Source organism: Hippopotamus amphibius, chromosome 4 (genome assembly GCF_030028045.1).
Source record: "Hippopotamus amphibius kiboko isolate mHipAmp2 chromosome 4, mHipAmp2.hap2, whole genome shotgun sequence".
NCBI classification, from domain to species: domain Eukaryota; kingdom Metazoa; phylum Chordata; class Mammalia; order Artiodactyla; family Hippopotamidae; genus Hippopotamus; species Hippopotamus amphibius.
Window position 1 is genome coordinate 65,380,171 of NC_080189.1, and position 21,992 is coordinate 65,402,162.

Genomic DNA, 21,992 nt, shown 5'->3' on the forward strand with positions numbered 1-21,992 from the left:
GCTAGTATCACTAGACTTTGATAAAACAGTGATTATGAGATAAGGTAAAAAAATAAAAGTCAGGGTTTTTGGAAACTTCATTTTGGGGACAGATTTAAGAGATCCCATAAATGTGTCACCATGATACCCCATAACAGTTTATATATGTCAGATGGTCCAATCAGTTCATGTCATTGTCTGAACCATATAATACAACTGGAGGAGCACTGTTCCAACAGCAGAAATTATTTCAGCAAGGTTGGAAGGTAAGTGCCATGTACCTCTCTCCCAGTAACTTAACTCACTTTCTTAGGTCACGTCCGTGAAGGGAGGAGGATCATTGTCTAGTGTTTGCAAATATGTGACATCCATGATTCAGGCTGACCCACTGTAAACTGATGTCATTCCATAATAAAACGACAGATACATTAAAATTAAAGAATGAAGAAATATTGTTTAAGGCTGACTATATTATGATTTAGAACCAAAGAGTTCACGACATACTCTGGTCAAAACCACTCTTTATAAGCTTTTGGCAACTCAATTATTGTCACAGTATTTTAGCTTCTTTTTGATTTTTTGTTTGTTTGTTTGGAAATCAAAAGTTTCCTAAGTGTATGTACCTTTTTCTAGTTTTGTTTGTATGGTTGGGCCAAGCTCAACTTAATGAGGAACAAACTAGAGATGTTTGAGTTTTCACCAATTATGGTTTTCAATTTTTCTCCTCTGCCACTTAATGATATCTTAGGCACACTGCAAATCTTGTCAGTTCGGTTATTAAAAGTCTGTCTAGTTTCACACTTTATTCTCAAATTAAATTCAATCTTCTCTCCTCCTTCCTCCCTTTTCTGTACACGAACTTGCTGGGCATTATTGAGTCTATTCAACAGACTCTGGATCAGCCCCAAGGGAGGTTACTGGCAGCATTTTTGCCTACATGTAAGGCCTCCTTGTCACCAACTTTGGGACTTAGTTGCCAACTTCTGGACAAGTGCCACCGAATGTCTTGTTACATATACATGATATATGAATACACACAGCGTGGTGTCCCTAATGTTCAATTTAGAACACACTTCTGTAAACTTTCATTTCCCTCCATTCTGATACACGTGCATTTTAACTCCACCCCCAAAGACAGAAAATGTTTAACAGTAAAGAGAAATTGGATTACCATGGCTGTTACATCTGGATGTCTCCACGAGCCTGCCATTTTGATCGTAGCACGCCATTGCTTGGTAACGGTACCCTTGACCACATTCCTTGATGTCTCCTTGTACTTTCATTCCCAGCAGCACTTCCACTTTCCCCTCTGGCAAAATGCAGTCTGACCAGTTCCCCACAGACTGGGCGTTATACTTGTCACAGGGACAATACTGCGTCTCAATCAGCGGGTACAAATGAGAATTTTTACATTTTTCCTTCTTTTTACTTTTTCCTGTGGAGAAAATTAAGTTGGAAGATATCATCATTAGTAACAAGCATCCATGAGTTTTCTCCTTTCCTAAACTTCCTTTCTTTGTTTTTAACCACATTCAACAGTAGCCTATAAATAATTGCTACTTTCTCCCTCTGTAGTGGTTTCTGTGTAGGCTTTTGTTAGTACTGGGTGCTTTGCATAGTGAAAGTTTTATGTGCTCACTTAAAAATAGCCCATTGTGAATAAGACACTAACTGTTGTACTGAATTTTACACTCCTCAAAATGATTAAAATCCTCTCAAATGATCATGTGCTTTCACTGACTGGGGAGTGTAAGGTAACTGCATTAATCTCTCCTTTATAACATGTGCAGAAATATGAAATGGAGAGAGTCACTGCACTGGCCTGCACACTTAACTCTTTTGTTAAGTCCAAATAGATGGTATAGTTATATAGGATTAAGATTTAGAAAATGAGATTTTTGCATTTACTTTTCTGATTGTGATTTTGCATCTTTCAGTATTTCTGAAGAATAATCATTTTGACATACTTGGTGATTAATGTAGTAAATAATATTGAAAAAGAAGATATTTAATATCACAATAAAATACTAGAAATGGCTTGTGTATAAATCTAAATAATTTCCCTTTTAAAATAAAAAAATCTTGAGTATAACAGTAATATGTGCTTGAAAAAATATTATTTTAACTGGATCACATATATTTATATTATATTTATTATATTATGTCATATATATTATATACTTCTAATTATATTGCATGTAACTAATTACATGTGTTTTACATATATTTATCTCTAACTTTCATAGCTGTCTTATATAGTTTTTAACAGTCTTCATTATGACAGCTGGTTCATTTTACAACTTTAAATTCTTTTACAGCTTAAATTCTGAATACCCTACTAGCACCAATATTTTTAGGTTTCTTTTGCCACTGACAATACTTTTGAATGCATCAGAGTTTAGTTCAGTACGATGGCTCCTGTTCCTGCTCATTATATTACAGCTTTTTGTCATTGCGACTACCTTTTACAACGTAGTTTTCAGATACAGAATTAATGTCACATTTCTCTTCAAGGATATGAAGGATAACCTGAGGCTGTGACAGTGAGAATGGCTTAAGAAAGTGAAATGGCATCCTCTCCCCATGTTCCTAAAAAATTCTTCTCCAAGCACCTCACAGTCTGTGGGTAATCCACCAAAGGTACACGTTTAAACCAAAAATTAACCTACCATGTATTGTATAGGGAGACAGAGTTCAATTTTCAAGGCTGCTTTTTCTTTCTACTAACAGTACACAATGCGTCTGTCCTTGCCGTCTTACATTGAAATCCAGCTCGGAACCCACTGCTACATTAGGTGTTAGTATCGCAACAACAGGGCACATCCGTGCATCTTACAAATACATTGTCAGAACTATCTTGGCCTGACTTTTTTATTGTGTTTTTCTGCCTTGACAAGTGTTGGCTTTGGGATTCCAATTATTCTTACCAACAATAGTGCGCTTTCTGGTCCTAACTGCACCGCAGTCTCCGTTGCACGCAGAAAACTTGGACCAGCTGGTAAACTGACAGTCATCTTGGCAGGGGACCTGGCAGGCCTGGGTGAGGGCTGGCACGGGGCCTGCGTACTGAAGGCATTCATGGATGCCCGCCTGGCCACCATCTTGCTTTCGACAAGTAATGGCTAAGGGAAAAGCAAAACACTGTTTATCATGAATTTGAATTCTGTAATTACTCTGTAATTTAGGAATTAACCTAACATTTCTTAGTCAGAGGAATTCTCTTTTAATTCTTTATTTGCAGCAGAAATCTGGTAAGAGTGTTTCTAGTGATTACAGTAGTCATTAAATTGATCTTAGAGGATCTTTAAAATGACAGATAACTCCCAGACACAAAAAAAGCATGGGCTGATGCACGCACGCACGTGTGCACACACACAGCAGTTTTTATTAGAAGCTCGTAAGGATTTTGAGTCACATGGGGAGTATATTTAGAAATGAATTATTTAAGAGACAAATAAATAATACATGGGATCTGATAATAGTTTATATTGAACACAGGCTATTCATGGTGGTGCTGGGAGACACCCCATACTTCTAATAGTTGTTTTTATATTATTGTCCACTCTAGGATTTCTATATAGAAGGGTTCTAGTGGCAGCAAATTTGTTGGAAGGTTTGGGTGGGGAGAGAACGCTTATGAAACTTGTCGTGAAGCTCCATTTGAATAGAAAGCATGGTTTTTTTTTTTTTTTTAATTACATTGAAAGTTTATTGTGATGGCATTGAAGTGGTTAATGGCTAATGGAAGGGGGCAGTGTCAAAGCTCCCCACTTCCTCTGTGTACAAATTCTGCACGTGCACAAACGACAACCACGAATTTAAAATGAAGACAAAAACATTTAGCAAAATCTTAATCTCTCACATCATAACTGACATTTCCAACAATTACATATAGACACAAAAAATGGTCAGATAATTTTGGTTTATACATATTATTTCCCCCAAGATATTGTTCTACTGAATTTTTTAAACCAAGTCATAGCTTTACTACTTATTGGACATAGATATAGAATTGCTTTAAGGTAACAGGTCTTACATAAAAAGAGCAAGTGATGTTTAAGTCTCCCTCAGCCATTTCCCCCTGTTGGTTTTAGAAATAATTCATTTTTTATTGAGGAAGCAGATGAAACATTTAGACCTTGGTCCTAAAGTTAAGTCTTCATTGAACTATCTTAAATGGCCCAGTCAGACTGATTTACATGGCCCTTTCAGGTTTATGATCCAAGCTGATACTGTAGCTGGTCTCTGCCCTGCTCAGGATTCTATCATCATGAAACTAAGGTGAAGGAGCCTGACATTTTGATCCCAAGTTACAGTTAGGGCACACAGGGCCCCAGGTTAGATAAGACTGTCTGGAGCTATACACTAAAAATTAACACCCAGTAGTATAGGACTGTGTGATGTGGTGTGTAAAAAGATTTAACAGTTTTAGCAATGGAAGGCTTTCTCTGTGTAGGTGAACACAACTTGCTGCCACTGCTGCAGGAAAAGTTACAAAATAGTGCAAATGTAGTGAAAACTCACCTATTTCTTAGCTATAGATGCCTCTTCATTTAATATGCATAACATTGGAAGAGCCAATTTGTATGAAAAGAACTGAAGTCTGTGAATTTTAAAGATAGGAAAACCTAGTTGAGTGGACAGTGATAGCATTTAGGAAGGTTAAGTGACAGGAAAAAATATTAAGTGCTCCACAGAGACTCTCACCACGTGGGAGAGGAGCTGTCTGATGCATTGTGGTTATCAGACCAGTGTAAGGAAGAGGCTCTCAAATCAAGTTGCAGATGATAATCACTTGGATAGCTTTTGGAAAATGTCCATGCCTTTGCCAAACTCCAACATTCCGATTTAATTGGTCAAGGACCGGGTCCCAGGCATTAACATCTTTTTAAAGCTGCCTGGTGATTCAAACACGCAGCAGCGAATTGACACCACTGCTCTAGTAGGTAGTGTATTTCCACTGGCATGAGAAACACCTGAAATGCTATTAAAGTTGAAGATTCTTGGATTCATTCCAGATCCCCTGAATGAGATCTCTGTGTCTGGGCTCAAAGAATATGCATCTATTTTCAAGTTGCTTGGATGTTCCTTATGCACATTCACGCTTAAGGCCTATGAGCCTGAGTATTCAAGTCACTAGAAGATGTTTGCCCATGACTAAAACGGAAGGTCCTATGGTACCTAATCACCCTGGCACTGTGCCAAGTTTTGGGAAACAAATGCTGAGCAGGTAGGAATGAACTAAGGGAAACTTAAACTTGGAGGACAAGGAGGGGGCAAAAAGATCATCCGTGTAGGTTGGAAGAATGCTATCTGTGGATTGGTAGAGGAGGAATCCATAAAATGCAGTATATTAATGAGCCGATGTGACTCTGCAATCCTCTCTACACCTGCTTAAACACTTTCTACATAGTAAGCTCTGATAGTTTGTGGGCAAAGTTGCCCTAAGGATGCTCAAGAGGAAGGACTGATAAAGAGGAAAATACTAGGCTTTTACTACTCAGGATATGCAGGGACCTCAAGAATGAGTAATTTGGAAAATAAGAAATTTGGCCATCACAATTCTAAGCTGTGAAGAGGGTAACACTGTTTATAATTAAAAGAAAACTACAAAACTAAATTTATGTTCTTTGAAATAAGACTACTTTTATCTAAGCAACCAATTTGGCTCTCTGAAACAGAGACTTTACTATAAATCTTTTAAACTAAATGAAACTGCCTTAGATTCTCCATTAAAGTTTTCTCTTTAAGGGTCTCTTTAATAAATTCTATTTCACAATTGCTCCAACCATCGTCACATTAAGGGACTCCAAAACACCAAAATAAAATAAAGTAAAACCACTATCAACACAATTCCAGAAACTAATTTATTTTGTGCAAATCTATACCATTTACATAAATACAAAGCCTATATACCTGCATATAGGCATAAAATCTCTTTTCAACTAAGTGAAAAGAAAAATCGTGTAAAATTCCCATATCTGTTCTCAGAAACCCACTCAGCACTCCATTCTCCTTATCTGAGCTTTTAGACAGTGTACTTTGAATGAATTACTCTTGCAATGTTATCCAAACAGGTAGCAACAGTACCATTTGTACAATATATTGAAATTTATCATACATCTCAACTTGTTTCTATTCTGACTTGGAGGAAATACAACAATTCAAACACAGGAACATAATCTGAAATGAACTTCCTGCTATTAGGGTGAAGAAAGTATAAATATTTGGAAAGGAAACCATCTGGTCTCTCAACTTTAAAAATCTTAAAAATCATTTTTAAGACACTGAAAACAGGATGGCTTAAACTGCAGAAAAGATGCATCATCCTGAGCATGATTTCCTAGCACCAGAAAGCTACATATACCCAGACAATCGTATTTGTATTTACAGTTGCAGGGTGTATATCTTATATAATAATTACGCAAGTTCTCCTTTGGGCTGAGGCCTTGTTATGAAGATGGGCCAAAAACCACATTGCCCTATGGATAAGTTACCATGAAAATGACCATGAAAGCTAATTTTTAGTGAGGTCAGCATACATCAAAATAATTATTTTAAAGTAAAATTCCATCCTTCTATGCTGATTATATCCATCTATTGTATTTATAATTTTATCTTATTTACATGCAGCACAGAAGTTTTAACTTAAGTGTCATGGACAGGCTGCTTCCAGCAGGCTGAAAGCTTAGGAGACATTCATGTGACCACCTTGTGGGTTACTTATAAATTAAGCTAGGCAAACTCAGTCCATCAATACTGAGGAAATGTTGGAAAGATAAGTAAGAAAGCCAGTTTCTTCAACAAATAAATGCTCTGGAGAAGGGAGCTCAAATTGTTAGATTAAACGTGACTGAAGAAATATTCTCAACAAATGCAACGTGGAGACATATATGAACCCTGATTTGAATAAACTGATTTTAAACCGACATTTTTGAGACAATGGGGGAAAATTAAATGTGGTATGAATATTAGACATGGTATGAATATTAGAATATTAAACATGATATGAATTACTCTGAATTTTGTTTAGTGTTATAATAATACTCTTGCTATGTTTAAAAAATTAGGTATTTGTGGATGATATATGTCTTATCTGGGAGTTGCTTTACAGTACTCTAGCAAAATCTCTTTAAGTGTGTGAGGAGTGGCAGATGACCATGAGTGACAGCATGTTAAAATCTGTTGAAGCTGTGTGAGTGGGGATTACACGACCAGTATTCATTGCAGCAGTCTCTCTACTTTCACGCGTCTTTGAAACTTCCCATAAATTTAAATAAAAAAGACTAATAAGTAGAATAAGTAGAGTTAATTCCAGAATGTTTTCATGTAAGTTGAATTTTGAGCTATGTTTTAAAGAGGAGAATAATAAAGCTTCCTGAAATGAAAGGGAATAGATAACATTGGTTTGAGCTAAAAGGACATGGATATCGGCATTATGCATATATGAGTATGTAAATGGAAGGCTATCGATGCAGCTCTGAAGTAAATCTAATAGAATTCAGAATGGAGTTGCTCATCTTCATTTTCTTGAAGAGGAATGAAATGCCCTTATTATTCAGGATGCACAAAAAGAAGGAGTTCTATTGGTCTGTGGATTACCCTTCAGCATGTATGACCATGTTGTCATTGTGTTTGAATAATCAGAGTGAAATAAATGACTAGATCTAAAATGTGCACATAGAAGTTCATTGCAGGAAACAGAAAAAGATCAATGCCTGAGTACAGTGAAAGCTGTTGGATTATATGTAAAAAGAGTTCAAGGAGCTCTGAGACCTTATTTATTAAACTGAGCCATATTAACACGGTTTATCCCACAGCAACAGCGTCTGGTAGCACTGGAGACAGAGTATGTTCAGCTGACAGAGCGATTAGACGAGTGATTTTTTTTTCCTATGGTGTTAGGAAAAAATGACAATAGTGAGAATAAATCATGTAGAAATAAGAAAGAAAAAGCTTAATGTGAGTGGGAGGTATTTACCAAGAGACCTAATTGTGCTTAGAAATAAGACCAAACCTATAAATAATGCAAGAGGGCTCCAGTTGTTTACTAGGTGGATTTAATGATCCTGGTCTTTCTCTGTGTGGAAGAGCTTTTCACTGACAAGTTTGCCAAATTATACCTCCTAATTACAATTTGTGAATGTAACTCTGGCAGAAGGGAAAGAAACGCACTTTTCTTTTTTATTGATCCTAAATAGTTATCAATGATCCCTGATCTTATTGACACTCATAATATATGCAAAAGTCCTTGTATGCAGACTTACTAGGAAACAATAATCAGCTCCCTGTGGAGTAGCTCAGACCAAGGCCAGATAGATCCTTGACTGGGATCTGGGAAGGGTTAGTTAAACTGCATTACAAGGAACAGGGCATTGAGGAACCATCACAAAGACATCCCGGTGTCAAGCTTATTTTATCAGCTATTTAAAAAATAGCAAATGCTAATCATCATTTTATGACAGGACTCTCATAGAGATATAAAAGAAAATCAAAACCCCCAAATCAACTAGTATGCTAAATTCACAGAAAATTAGAGGAAACCATTTAAAAGTAGAAATAATTTTAGAAGTTTTAAATAACAGCTTATATAAATGAAGATTACAAAAATGTGTGGTAATTAATACGTATATTAGCCCAAAGAAGAGTTTAAAAATCAGGTCTGTGCAAAATTTCTTTAAAGAAAGCTCTTTGGCTTTTTTTCACCTAGTTCTTTTTCTACTTCCATTATTTTCATTTCCATTATATAACAATCTCTGAAAATTAACAGATTAATGTGAGTTACTGAGATAAATTGGCCCAAATATTGTGGGCCTAACTTCAGTAATGCCTCTAACATATAATCTTTTAAAAAGAACAAAGTGGACCAGAATTTAAGCAAAAGAGTGATGCAAGACGTGTCAATATAATTTAAGCCACTGAATTCAAGCATAAGATTTAAGCATATTTGCTCACAAAAATTAACAGCATAAATTGTAGTTAAATACTTATATCTCACATTCTACAAATTCATTTAAATTTGATTTTGGTGGAGGGAAAATTAGAACTTTCTTTTTTACTCCTAGACTTTCCTTTAATAACCTTTTTAACAAATAAGTGATGCCGGGTGAGGACTCCAAGGACCAGGAGGGTCTCTGCCATGTGAGGCATACAATTAAAGTTTTTTTCTTTTTCTGTGGTCTGGATTTGAGAGTACATCTGAATCATACTGGCTTCCACATGAAGAGACTGATGTCAGATCTTAGTGACGGGTCAACATTACAGTGGACAGGGCTTGGCAGCCAAGGATACAGAGGGGATGGGGGATTAGGATAGGCAGGGTTGACCCTGCGGATTATTAACTCTATTTCCATCTAATTTATAGAAAGTACACTTGGCAGGAGCTAGCATCAAGATCAACGTAGAGATTGAGCAAGAGTAAATTTGAAGTTATCTTTATGAAATCCCAGCATCTAATCTATGATGTTTTTGCATCATATTCCTGGTACAAATATGTCATAAAGTAATAAACACTGGAAAAAAATATATATACCTTTTAGGTAGTAGTAATTGACATTGTTCTTTAGGGCAGTCATAGAGAAAAAATAAGTAAATTGTCCAAAATTGTCATTAATATGAGCCATCTCCTTTATTTTGAATGCAAATATAATGATAACTCTAGCTATAGCTAGTATGGCTATGTTTCAACGATATAGTCACTGACCAATCGATAACTTAACCCTCTAAATGCCATCTGAATTGTACAAATGCGAGCAGAGAGAATAGACAGTAGAGGTTACAGTTCCATTAAAAGTTTATACACAAGTGACTTGAATAGCATGAAGTGAACATAAACTGTTTATACACTTAAAAATTAAATAGATTGTGGACATAATTTCATTTTATTTGCATTTCTTTCATTGACAATATTATAGGAAATAAGCCTATTTCAAAAGCCCTCTAAAACTTCCCTGTGAGATTTAAGAATGATTTGTTTTAAAAATGCAAAACCCTGTTAATTCTGTCTTAAAATATTTCTTTTTCCTCTCTCTTTTTAGTTCTTATACCATTAGATAAAATTTCCCGGAATACACCATTCTCAACATTCAAAGACTTGCTAAAATTCTTTACTATTTCTGACTTCCTATTGTGCTCTAATGTAAAGCATTTCCACAGAAAGCACTTTCACATAGTTTTGAAATACACAGAATGTAGACTTGGTCAAGAATGCATTTACTTGACTGGAGTAGAATCTTCCTATCTTTTTATGCCTGTGTTATTCTAACTCATTTGTGGGTAAGACTGATTCTCACTGCTTTGCTTTACAGTGAGTGCCAGTGCTGAGATGGTGAGCAGCTACCATTAGAGACTCATTAAAGGGACTCTGGGAACGTAACTGCCCCTCAGCTCCTCTGAAATGCATCACCATGGACAGTTCCTACAATTGGAACAATTATGCTATTAATAGTATTAAGAGTAAAAATGAAAGTATGTCTACAATGGGCACTTTTTGTTAACAGGTGGCTAAAAGTAGGTGCAGGTGACTCAATAGAAGGACAACGCGGACAGCTTGCTAGAAGCTGGTAAATTTAGAGTTTTATTTTAGAGAAAACGAATCATAAGAGGTGACCTTGTAAGTGTTCCGCTGAGTAAGGCATAGTATATGAGACACACATTATTTGTTTTCTATGCATACTTAGTAAATTAACTCCTTTTTTGGTTCATATGATATTTTTATTTAACTTAAGAAATCTGAATTACCATTTTAAAATGTAGTCCACATAAGAATGAAGGACAAGGTAAAAATCCTGTTCTTTCTGAGCCTTGAAATGCAGTGTTTTACGACTATAGCCCCTCTCAATTCAAAAGCTAAATTTGATCTGTTTTGAGATTTCTTAAGATTTCCAGTTATAAGAGAAGATTCACACAGAGTATTTGTTAACCCTCTTTAAAAAAATAATTCCTTATGTTATATAAGCTGAAAATATTGGAGTTAAAAATTGTATGATCTTTTTTACTTACTTAGGTCCATCTCTGCTGCTATTGTCTGCTAGTAAGTGCTAAAGTTATTTTCCTCTATTGTATGTTGAAAATCCATTTATTTTTACCCGTTCCGACTACAGTGGTTCCAGTCTGAGCCCTTACTACTTCAACCTTGCATTGCTACAACAGCGTCCCAGCTGGCATCCAGACCCATGCGTCTTATCTTTCTAACTTATTCTGTACACGCTGACAGATAAAACACTGCTTTCATCAGGTCCTTGCTCCTACCACTTATTGAACACGGTCTAAAATACGGATCCTGACATTTACGGCCTTCTACAAAATTACCCCAGGCTCCAGCTCACATCTTCAGAGCTTCAGTCTACCCAGTTTTCTGTGAACACATTTAATGTTTCTGTTTGTCTTAGCGCAAATGCTTAACTTATAGAATTGCTCTTATTTTGTATTCTTTTTTACTTATTCTAATATTATTGTACAAGTCAAGTCCCAGCTCACCCTTTAGATCTACCTTAAGCTCTTTAGCTTCAAATAACTGCTTTTGCAATGGATTGGTTTCAGTCTTTAATTCCTACACGTTGGGTGACGTTACCAGTGATCTCCTTTCCCTAAACAAATTAAGTTCCCTGGGTTGAACATCTTCATCCCTTGCTGATACTCATAGCTCTTTCTACACCGTCTTCTGAATGCAACCGTAGTTACACGAGCGACTGGAATTGGAAGGTCTGAAGTATTAGAGAGGAATGGGGCAGCTTCTCCATGGTCTTTGCTGACTGATATTAGTCCTTACTGCACAATTATTTTAATTATTAAAAAACAGGACAACTTGGAATTTGTAAAGTCTCTGACTGGATAAGGGCAAAGATGGAAATAGCAAGCGTCTGACAAGTCAATTATGCAGTGTTCTGAAAACAGCCATGACTATCAAAAAAAGAACTTTTTGCCTTTTTGCCTTTAGTAAAAGACATTTCCACACCCTTAATTCTTTCCATTTCATGTCTCTGTAGAAATATAAGCTATAAGAAAAACAAATCTTTATCAAGGTAACAAAGAAAAAGATTATCTTCATATAGAAGTTAAAGGAGTTCTTCTGAGTGTACTTATGAAGACATTACTTGTTATAATGCAACTGTCTCTTCCCAGATATCTTATAAGATTGCTGAGATAGAAAAAGCAGTCTGACATATACGGTAAGATGAGGAAGCATTAGCTAGGTACAGGTAGAGGAAGACGCACCAGGAACCATCAAAAAGGCAGAATAAAGGGGAGTTGAGGAAGCTGAAGACCGCTGTTGCAGTGGGGGTGGGTAGATACAAAGTAGTCACCTAGGATGAGGTGTAAGTAAAGGTTTTCAGATTTGGAAATGAAAAGATCACAGGTAATCGCAGAAAGAAATGTTTTTATACAGATTGTGTCAAAAAAACAAAAGACTCGTGTTAATAATGTTGCTTTAATGCCTATAATGATCTATGCACATATTCATTGAGGCCATGATTTAACAGGAAGGGGGAAGGAATTAACATTTAATAAAGATTTAATATGTGCAAAGCACTGTAAGGATCATTATGTTCTCAGCCTCAGAGGGAAGAAATGAGTAAACCAAGGTCGTGCAGCTAAGTAACAGAGTTTGAAACTAATGCTATTTCACACTTGTGCAGCTTCTACCACATCTTAGATTTCCTCCAGTGGTATTCTACAGAAATATGGTTTTCATCTGTTTTACCTAACTTCACATCACACTTGGATCCCTAGATATTATCTGTGCATATCATAGTTTGTAGAATATGAAAATTGGAATAATCCTAAAAGATCTTTTGGTCCAGCCCTGTTTTCTTTTTTTTCCCCATCTAAATAAACTGAGACCCAGAAAAGGTGAAGGGATGAATAAAACTCACATTGTATTAGTGGAAGAACTGGGACTAAAACTTACGTTTCTTGATTCCCAAACTCATGCCTGTTTTCATTATAAACTCTGTGTAGGGTCCAAATTGTATGCCATTGTATGCTTGATTCAAGGAGGAATTAGGAGGGCATGACAAGAAAGTCTTCTATCACTCAGTTTCTCCATAAATGGTTTGAAATGGGGAGAATGAAATTCAATTCTAAATACCTGAGTCTCTATAACTGTAAAGGGAGACAGTTATTTTTTAGCAGATGCTGATGGTGGAGGATATATAAGGAAAAATAAGCATATAAAATAAAATCCTAAAAATCACTAGATAGTTAATATTAACTGTAAACTAAATGTTATGTTTCAAATGAAGATTTCCCAAGGGAGTATAAAATAGAAGATTTTTACCAAAAAGAGAAGCTATTTTTTGCAAATTTAAAAAAAGCAATCTTTTCACTGTAAAGAAAAGGGGTCCGGGATCAGGTCAGCAAAAACTGGAATCCAATTCTGTATGTTCAGACTTATGGAACATCATCAAATACATAACTACAAATGAGGGTGCAAAACATGTTTTTATGAATTAAAAAAAGGTGGCTGTGTATTCAATTACATATTTAGCTAAATTTTAAATATGTAGCAGGAACTGCATGCTAAAAGTCAACATGAGTAAAAAGAATCATGTACTCTTTACAGACTGAATTTGCTACATGTATAAATAACATGTTCCAAAGCTTGGAATGTCAGTATTATCCATAATACCTAGTAAATAATCATGGCAGGTTGGAAACATTTCCATCACTCATTTCTGCAAGATACCATGTTATCTAGTAACGTCGACAGATTGCAGTCCACATATGGCAGGTTTCGAGGACATAAACCTGCCATTTAAAAATCTGTACTAAATATGAACAGACCTGGAGGCAGCCACGACAATGACAAGGATATTGCTGCTGAGAATTTCTGGGAAAGTTAACCAATTATATTACATTATATGCATGCACATATATAATGCAAATGGCAAGGATGTAAAGATCTTCTTGATTGCTAAGGTAACAAGTAAAGTGTTATGGAATACCATGAGCCACAAACTAATGACAAGAACAACAACAAAAACAGGCTGCAGTGTACAATCTATGTCATAACCCTTTCAAGAGCTTGGTCTGAGCATCTTCTAAATATGAATGAGGGGAAAGTTCAGACAGAGGAGTTATGAACTAATGTCAAAGAACAAAGGACACAATTTAAAAAGACACGTTTCCATGTTCTGGTGAAAGGTGAAATGGGTGGTAGCAGATTCTCCTCTGCTCTGCTCTGTTTGCCTAGCATGGCATCAAAGTGACAAACTCTTCAAGCTAGTGGTTAATGATGTTGGGGAAATACAAAGCAAATCAACTGTGAAATGGACCTCCTACCTCTTGCCTGCCGTCCGGGCCCACAGCCCTCCTGCGCTCCAGGGCTGTCCTGTTGCACACTCCAAGGGACCAACTGGCACCTGCGCCATTTGTGAGTCTTCCACCTACACAGAAAGAACAGAAGCCTCATAGAGAAGAAGCAAACCTGCCAGGGAAATCATATAGATGCAATGCCAAGGAACCATGACTCTGACCACTGCAAAAAAGGAATTAACTTATGCAATACATTTAGTAAGGAATTTATGTTCAGTCCTATCTAAATTTAATTTAGGACTTCATCAAGGAATTATAAAAAGCAGCACTAAATATTAAAGTACTTTCTACGGCAGTAGAGACAAGAGTCCATCACGGTCAAGTTCGAAAGGAATGGACTCTACTGATAGCATTTAGTCTTTTCATTTTTTAAAATTTTTATTTATTTATTTTTTATTTTTTTTAGGGTGTGCTGTATGGCATGTGGGGTCTTAGTTTCCCAACCAGGGATCAAACCTGTGCCCCGTGCAGTGGAAGTGCAGGGTCTTAACCACTGGACCGCCAGGGAAGTCCTACATTTAGCCTTTTTAATGATTAGGACTGCCAGCAGATGTATCAGATAGTACCAGAAGTGATGTGTTCCATTTTAAAAAGGTATATTTATTTTACATTCAAGTTATAAAACTGCATTCAAGTCATGAGCCTTTTGTGTAGTGCTCTTTTCATTGGCATTGTAGGGGTAACTCAGAAGCTGCAATTTATAATACACTTCACAAAAACACATCCCCAAGGTAAATAAGTTTGGGCTAACAGTTAATGATCATCATGGAAGCATGAAATTATACTGTTTGTCATCTCAGAATTAAACACAGATAAATTAAGATGACAAATTTGCCATCAATTTCATCTTAAATTATTATTTTGTGATCACACATTCCATCAATTGACATCATAATATTTCATTAATTGTCAGGACTGCAATTATTCACCACATCAAGTTTCAGTTAGATACTTTTTTAATAGTTATGAAAAAATTTTTCTCTAATAATTATCAAGACAGTGATATATGGGGCTTCACTGGTGGCACACAGGTTTAGAATCTGCCTGCTAATGCAGGGGACACAGGTTTAAGCTCTGGTCCGGGAAGATTCCTCATGCTGTGGAGCAACTAAGCCCGTGCACCACAACTACTGAAGGCTGCAAGCCACAACTACTGAAGCCCTCACACCTAGAGCCTGTGCTCTGCAACAAGAAAAGCCTCCACAATGAGAAGCCCGTGCACCGCAACAACGAAGAGTAGTCCCCGCTCTCAACTACAGAAAGCCTGCGTGCAGCAACAAAGACCCAACACAGCCAATCAATCAATCAATCAATAATTAAAAAAAAAGATGAAGATATATAGCTTCAATAATCTTAATTTTCCTTGAGGTGGCCACAAATGAACAGAACAGACATCCTACTAACATCACTGAGATAAAGATGTCATTTCATGAGCCAGAATACCAGCATTTATGAGGAGCAGGCGCTCTTTGGACCCAGGGGAGGAATGCTTAGGCTACTCCTGTAAGTGAAAGAGAATTGCTTCCAAAAGGATATGTTTCATAATTATTAATCACTTCTCTGCATTTTCTGTAGTTTATATCAATATAAGAAATGTCCTCAAGCTCCTAAAGCTAATAGTACAGCTTGGAAGTTTACACAAGTATTTGTGTCCCTGGAGATGATTTCAATAGCAAAACAGCTTTTTAAAAGAGGCAAGAGATGGTACCCACAGTCATAAACATCCTTAACTCCACTGAGTCTGAAGGCAGTGTTGGCTTCCTGTTTTCATTGTTGGAAAGACCATGAACCTAAAGTATTTTGCTTAGTGCATCACTCAGAAGGGTTTTCCTTCGCTCCGTTACCTGTAGCTTTGGCACACTTGAGGGGCCTCGCAGGCCTTCTCTTCATAGAGAGGATCTGTGCAGTCCTTGCCTCCGTTGGCTGGCAGCTGAATGATGACCCGGTGCCGAGTCTGCTTCATGATTCGGGAATCCCCTGGAATGAGGCAGCTTTTTAACCTCTGTTCTCTGCACTGATAAAAGAATCTCCAAATACCAGCCTGTGTGAAGAAATTACATAGCTTCCAGCCACAGGTACTTTGACATTCCTGATTGAGAGGCCTCATCTAGTCATTTCCTAAAATCTCCTGAAGGCTGCTTACACTGAAAATCAGTCAATATATATTTAAAAATGTGAAGAATGGAGAAAACAATTCTACAGTCAGCTAGTCTGCCTTATGTTCAGTTACAAAGTGACTGCTCTTTTGTGTGCTTCTTTCCCCTTGAGAAATATGACAGATCTAATTAATTTGTTTTTCTCTACCTTAAGTTTATTTTCATGCCACTTCATATAGCCCTATTTACCACATGGGACTCATACACATCTAATGAATCTTTCTTAGGAAAATATATTCAATGTTTTAATATGAAATTCTATTTCTTTGTTATTCACTTAATTTGAAATGTATAACTTGTAAATTATTCTAGTCATTTATTATTCATGTTAAACAGTATAAGATCTTTAATTCAGGTCACATTCTAAACATCGAAGCTGTAAGTACTGAAATGAAAGTGGTTTCCTAAAGGCAGAATTTTTACAGTAGCATTCAAACTAGCAATAATTACTGTAAGTAAATTACTCCAAATTATGTTAAAAAACAATGGAAATAATTAAGATTTACCTTCAATGAAGATATCAAATTGACAGTACTGCTGATATAAAGATGTTCAGAATTTTTTAGTATGAGAAAGATGATATATAAGACTTGACAACTTTAATAAATACATCCCAACTTACCAACTCACAATATATAGACTTTGTATAGCCATATGTCATGAATTTGCTTACAAAAGAATTCCCTAAAGAATTACTTTAATAGAGTTCCTCAGATGCATTTACATTTTTTCACAAGATAATTAAATATTTGATACTTAGACTACAGAGACAGAGAAAGTTAGAAGGGTTAGCAGTCCCTAACAATGAAAGTTTAATCAGAACTAAAATGAAACATTCTTAAAGTCATTGTGCCTGTAGAAAAATATGTTTTGACAATTAGAAGTTTCCAGTAATGGAACATCCTTTCACATGAAGTCATTCCTCAAACTCTAGCCACCAACTTCTAGCAATGTGAATTGAAGATTTCTGTATTAAATAGGAGAAAGGATCATATTAGTGATTCCTAAACGTCTGACTACATAGGAGAATTTCTTTGAAAAAATAAAAACAAGAACCCAAAAACAGATTTCTAAGCATGTGCCAAGAACTACTAAATAAGAATCTTTGGGAGCTGGATGTGGGAATCTGTAGATGTGGGAATCTGATTTTTATAAAGCTTGCCAGGAAACAGTGATAAATAGCCAGGTTTGAGATCTACTGGAATAACTGACCATGTATGTCTCAATTTAAGATTCTAGGATTTGCATGTAACTTTGTAGGATTATTCCTATAGTGGGGAAAACCTGTACTATTAATGACTATATTAACTATTTTAGTGAATAGTTGGAATACTACAGGTAATGAAGCAGGGAACTAGGGGGTGGAGGTTGTGGGTAGCAGAAAGTTAAAAGTATTTGAAAATATTGTCATAGACTTTTAAAAATTGTAGAAATAGTAGTTTGAACGCCAGCTGCAACTTTTACATATTAAGTACAATTTATCTAAGAAAGATCTAAGATATGCTAATAGGACTTTTAATAAAATTGGCAAATGCTACCTCCATCCATATTGTTCAATGATCCCTGTTTTAAGGTCCATGTGATAAATTCCTCTAATAATTTGGAGCCAGGAAAAATTTCGATTCCCTTGACAATCCGTTAATAATCCACTGTTCTTCTGTGTTTTGCTTTGTTCACCAGAATCTCAGAGCTAATTTTCTTCTCAATTGCAGGAGCTTACCTTAACTTTGACTTTATAATTTTTCTCTTCTTCTCCCCTTGCTTTACCCTATTTACCACCTGACTCCTTGCTATTTTTATACTACTATTTTTTATACTATTATCTATCTCCTTTTGTTATATATTTATGATCTCTAATCTTTTTAAAAGACTGCATGAATTAAATAAGCATTCTTATCATTTGTTTAGCCCTGGGGGAAGAAGGGAGGTGTGCGTTCATTTTTTAACAGGGAAAAGAGGGAAAGTGCACAGAGGAGCAGGTCTTTGTTTCCCAGGTGGTCGAAATTCTTAAGAGTCAGTAACTCTCCAACCCCTTTTAACCTGCAGATAAAAAACACACATAGAATTGAGGCCAAGGGATCTGGAGACTGGAGGGGACAATGAGATCAGAATCAGTGGCAGCATACAGACTGAAGCTCCTGGTCATTAACTACCTAAATATTGCCTGGTATACACCCAGGGCTGTTCAGATTTGGGGAGCAGCAATCACATGTTAGTGTTTCAATTCTACTTTGTTTACTGACTTGAAAGCAAAAAGTCACCTAATGTAAAATTCTGAAATATTCTAGTGCCTTCTCATCACAATCTCCACGAGTTTGTACTCGATATACAAGACTATGATAACCCTTTTCACTTCCATAACTGATTCCACAGTGGGAATCCATTTGTTCTTATAGAAAAGTTCAAATACCTTAACCTTGGGCAGCCTACAGGATAGAGATTGTGACCGGATTGAAGTGGAACTTTCCAAAGCCATAACACCCAGAGAGAAAGTTTAATGGGGTTACATAGGAAGTGTCATGACATCCATGTTTCTATCCACGGGGAGGTTTGCTAACTTCTCAGATCTCAGTTAGCAAATTACTTGTACACTCAAAGAAATAGCACTGTAGAGCCCAGCCAGTTACAGAGGCCTCAGATCAGAGTGCAGACAAAGGGAGAGCTACAGCGCATGTTAAAGAAATAAATTAATAAAAATGGAAGGCTCCTATCTACTACTTTGAGCTGGCAAATGTGGAATTCTACAGTCTTTATAGTTGCCTGCATGTATTTACACCCAATTTATTGTATGAAGTGGGGTAGTTTCCATTTATCTTTGTATTTTAGCACCTAGAGCAATGGTCACGCAGAGTAAAGTCTTAACACATTTGCTGAATGAGCAAACACATTTCACTTCTCAACTGGATTATAAATTAGCATCTTCTTTTCCTTTATATCCATTTCCTTAGAGTATTATGCACATGGGTACTAAGTCTGTTCTTTAGTATTAATAAAAAATAATGTAACACTTTGTTCATTGGAAATAATAAGCATGGGAAAAATAACAGAATATTCCTGTAGTGCTTACAAGTGACAATGTCTATTCTAGGATAGGTAGAGAAACAAGGGATTATATATTCAGAACACATTTATGTGGTAATGGGCCATAGAGATTCAGAGGATATGTAATCTCTCACTCAGCTACAGCATTTTTCAGATATCTTAAGACAGTCAAGATAAATTTCTCTGGAGAAGTTCCTTGATGGAAGGATTTAAAGGGCAAACAAAACTAGGATGGGTTAAGCTGGAAGTGAGGTGGAGGGCGGGCTGGAGCAGCTTAGAGATAGGAAAATGAAAGGGAAACGTTTCATGCAAGAGGCAAAACAGAAAGGCAGTTTTAAGAGCTTTGGGGGGTAATTCTAACACAGCACTGCTTGAGGTCATCAAGGTAGAAAAGATGCCTCTGCAATATCCCTTCTAGCCGTCAAGTCAATAAACATAGCAAGAAAAAGAGGAGCAAACAGAATTTGAGCAGCTAAGTGTATTATTTGATCAAAAGTATTGATATTTTAAGACTAGAATTACAAATAATTTACATGCATAAATATTTTTCATCTTTAATAAAGCACTTTTAAAAATTTATGAAAATTTGGAAACGTTAACAAGTACATTGGTTTGAGGATTAAACTACTCTCTACTCAATACTGATGTTTATCAGCATTGATTTTTTGAGACATGTAATGAGAGAGGGCCGAATAATATTTCAAATTACTCTGTTTGTTCTTCCTGGAATCCTAAGCTACTCTGTTCCATTTTCTGCAATACTATACTGTAATTTTACCTATTTAAAGTGACTTAAAAAGGAGGTTAGCTCTACATTTTCATGAGTTCAAAACTCTTACAAAATGTAGATTTTACCTACAGAATTGAATTTAAAAGAACCACCTCATTCCTGAATTAATTTTCTTCTGCTTTTATCTATCCTTGAACATTCAACTTGTTAAGCATTTTTTAATTGTGTGCAGAAGTCAGTGTGATTTCAATGAAGCTTGCCTTATTTCCATTTCATACCAAATAATGAAAAACTAACCACATGTCACTGCTTTAGTTTCCCTACAACAAAAGCCTAGTTTTCTATAACACCATTGTATCTTTATTCTCAGTTACAGCAGTCTACAGGCAAAACAGAAAAGGCTTCTCCCAGCACACAAAGCATCTTGGCACTGTTGTCCAATAGCAACCCCCTCTGTCACCCCCAGTCTTTCTTTTTTGCCTCAGGACACAATTACAGTTATTCTTTTTAAGTCTGAGTGACTAGGTTTAAGATTTCTGAAAGCCTTTTGTTCTGGGAGACTCAACATAGAGCTGCCAAATAGAACAGGCTGGGCTGATCTCCTGGTGGTGAGATGACCTGAGCTCCACCAGGAGATGACCTGAGCTTGGCCAAACACAGCCCCCACACCCCCCACACCCCTCCCAGAACCTCTTGCTCACAGGACAGCAGATTCCTGAGCTGGCATTCTTGCACTCCTTGGTCACTACCACCCAGGAGTTCCAGAGAAGACTAGTATCCTAGTGGCACCATGCACTTTAATTTACAGCAGTTACCTACCTTTTCCCAATAGACCACCCCAACTAAACCCATTTCACACGCCTGTCACTCACTAGTTTTCATGAGAAACTAGCACCCCCTCCCCCCGTGCATGTTTTCCATCATCACCTGGACCACAGCATACATGCTGTGCAAAACCTAACTCCATTTCTTATTCTTTTCTATCCTCTGATCTTTCCACCACTGTATGCAAAGGAACACACTGTCTCTCACCTTCAACCTCTTCTTAGAAAGTTTCCTTCACGTTCTTTGCCAGTGGACCCTGGCTCTACCTAGCCATTTCCCAGTCTTTTCTCCTCCCTTTACCTTTAAAAACATCTAACTCCTCTGAAGCTCCTGTCATCAATTTTACCATGAGCTAACCACTTAGTAGCAGTCATCCACCAACATTTCATTATTGAATGACTTTAGAACGTCCCTCACTATAATCCTTTCTCTTCCTACCCCTGCCACCACTTTGGTGGTTTGGGCACCCACATGGTCATTCCATCCAAGGCACTGGACTCTGAAATACTGTACCTCCTCACCTCTGATGACCTTTTCCTGCATTTTGCATCAATTACTAGCTCTTCTGTTCATCCCTCTGATAATATCATCATCAATATCTGCACATTCTCATATTCAAACATTAATTTCTGGTCACTCCTCCTAACCTTCTAGTTTACCTACTTTACTAAAGCTGAAAGTTCATCTTACTAAAATTCTTCAAACTCAATCAAGATTGCCAATCCACTTTCCCAGTCACTTTTTCATGACATCATCCCCTTTATGACCTCACTTCCATCCCAACCCACCTTAGATTCTACACTCTGCTATTATTATAAGTACGCCATTGAAAATACCCTTCACTCTCTGTTTTTCTCTTCCTTTCTTGAAAAGCCCTGACTTTAATCAATGCCAATTATTTTCCTACACCTTTCTTTCACTCAGGCAGCTGAACATGGCTGAAG

At 36.6% G+C, this 21,992-nt stretch overlaps 1 protein-coding gene across 1 annotated transcript in view; it reads right to left on the minus strand.

Moving 5' to 3' along the window:
• Positions 1-21,992, minus strand: part of THSD7A (thrombospondin type 1 domain containing 7A) — a 423,961-nt gene that overhangs the window by 62,363 nt on the left and 339,606 nt on the right. Inside the window, exons 10-13 of the mRNA XM_057732183.1 lie at positions 16,140-16,272; positions 14,263-14,366; positions 2,907-3,101; positions 1,151-1,414 (exon numbers count right to left, since the gene is read on the minus strand). Coding sequence (XP_057588166.1) covers positions 1,151-1,414; positions 2,907-3,101; positions 14,263-14,366; positions 16,140-16,272 — 696 coding nt within the window. The remainder of the gene's footprint in view (positions 1-1,150; positions 1,415-2,906; positions 3,102-14,262; positions 14,367-16,139; positions 16,273-21,992) is intronic.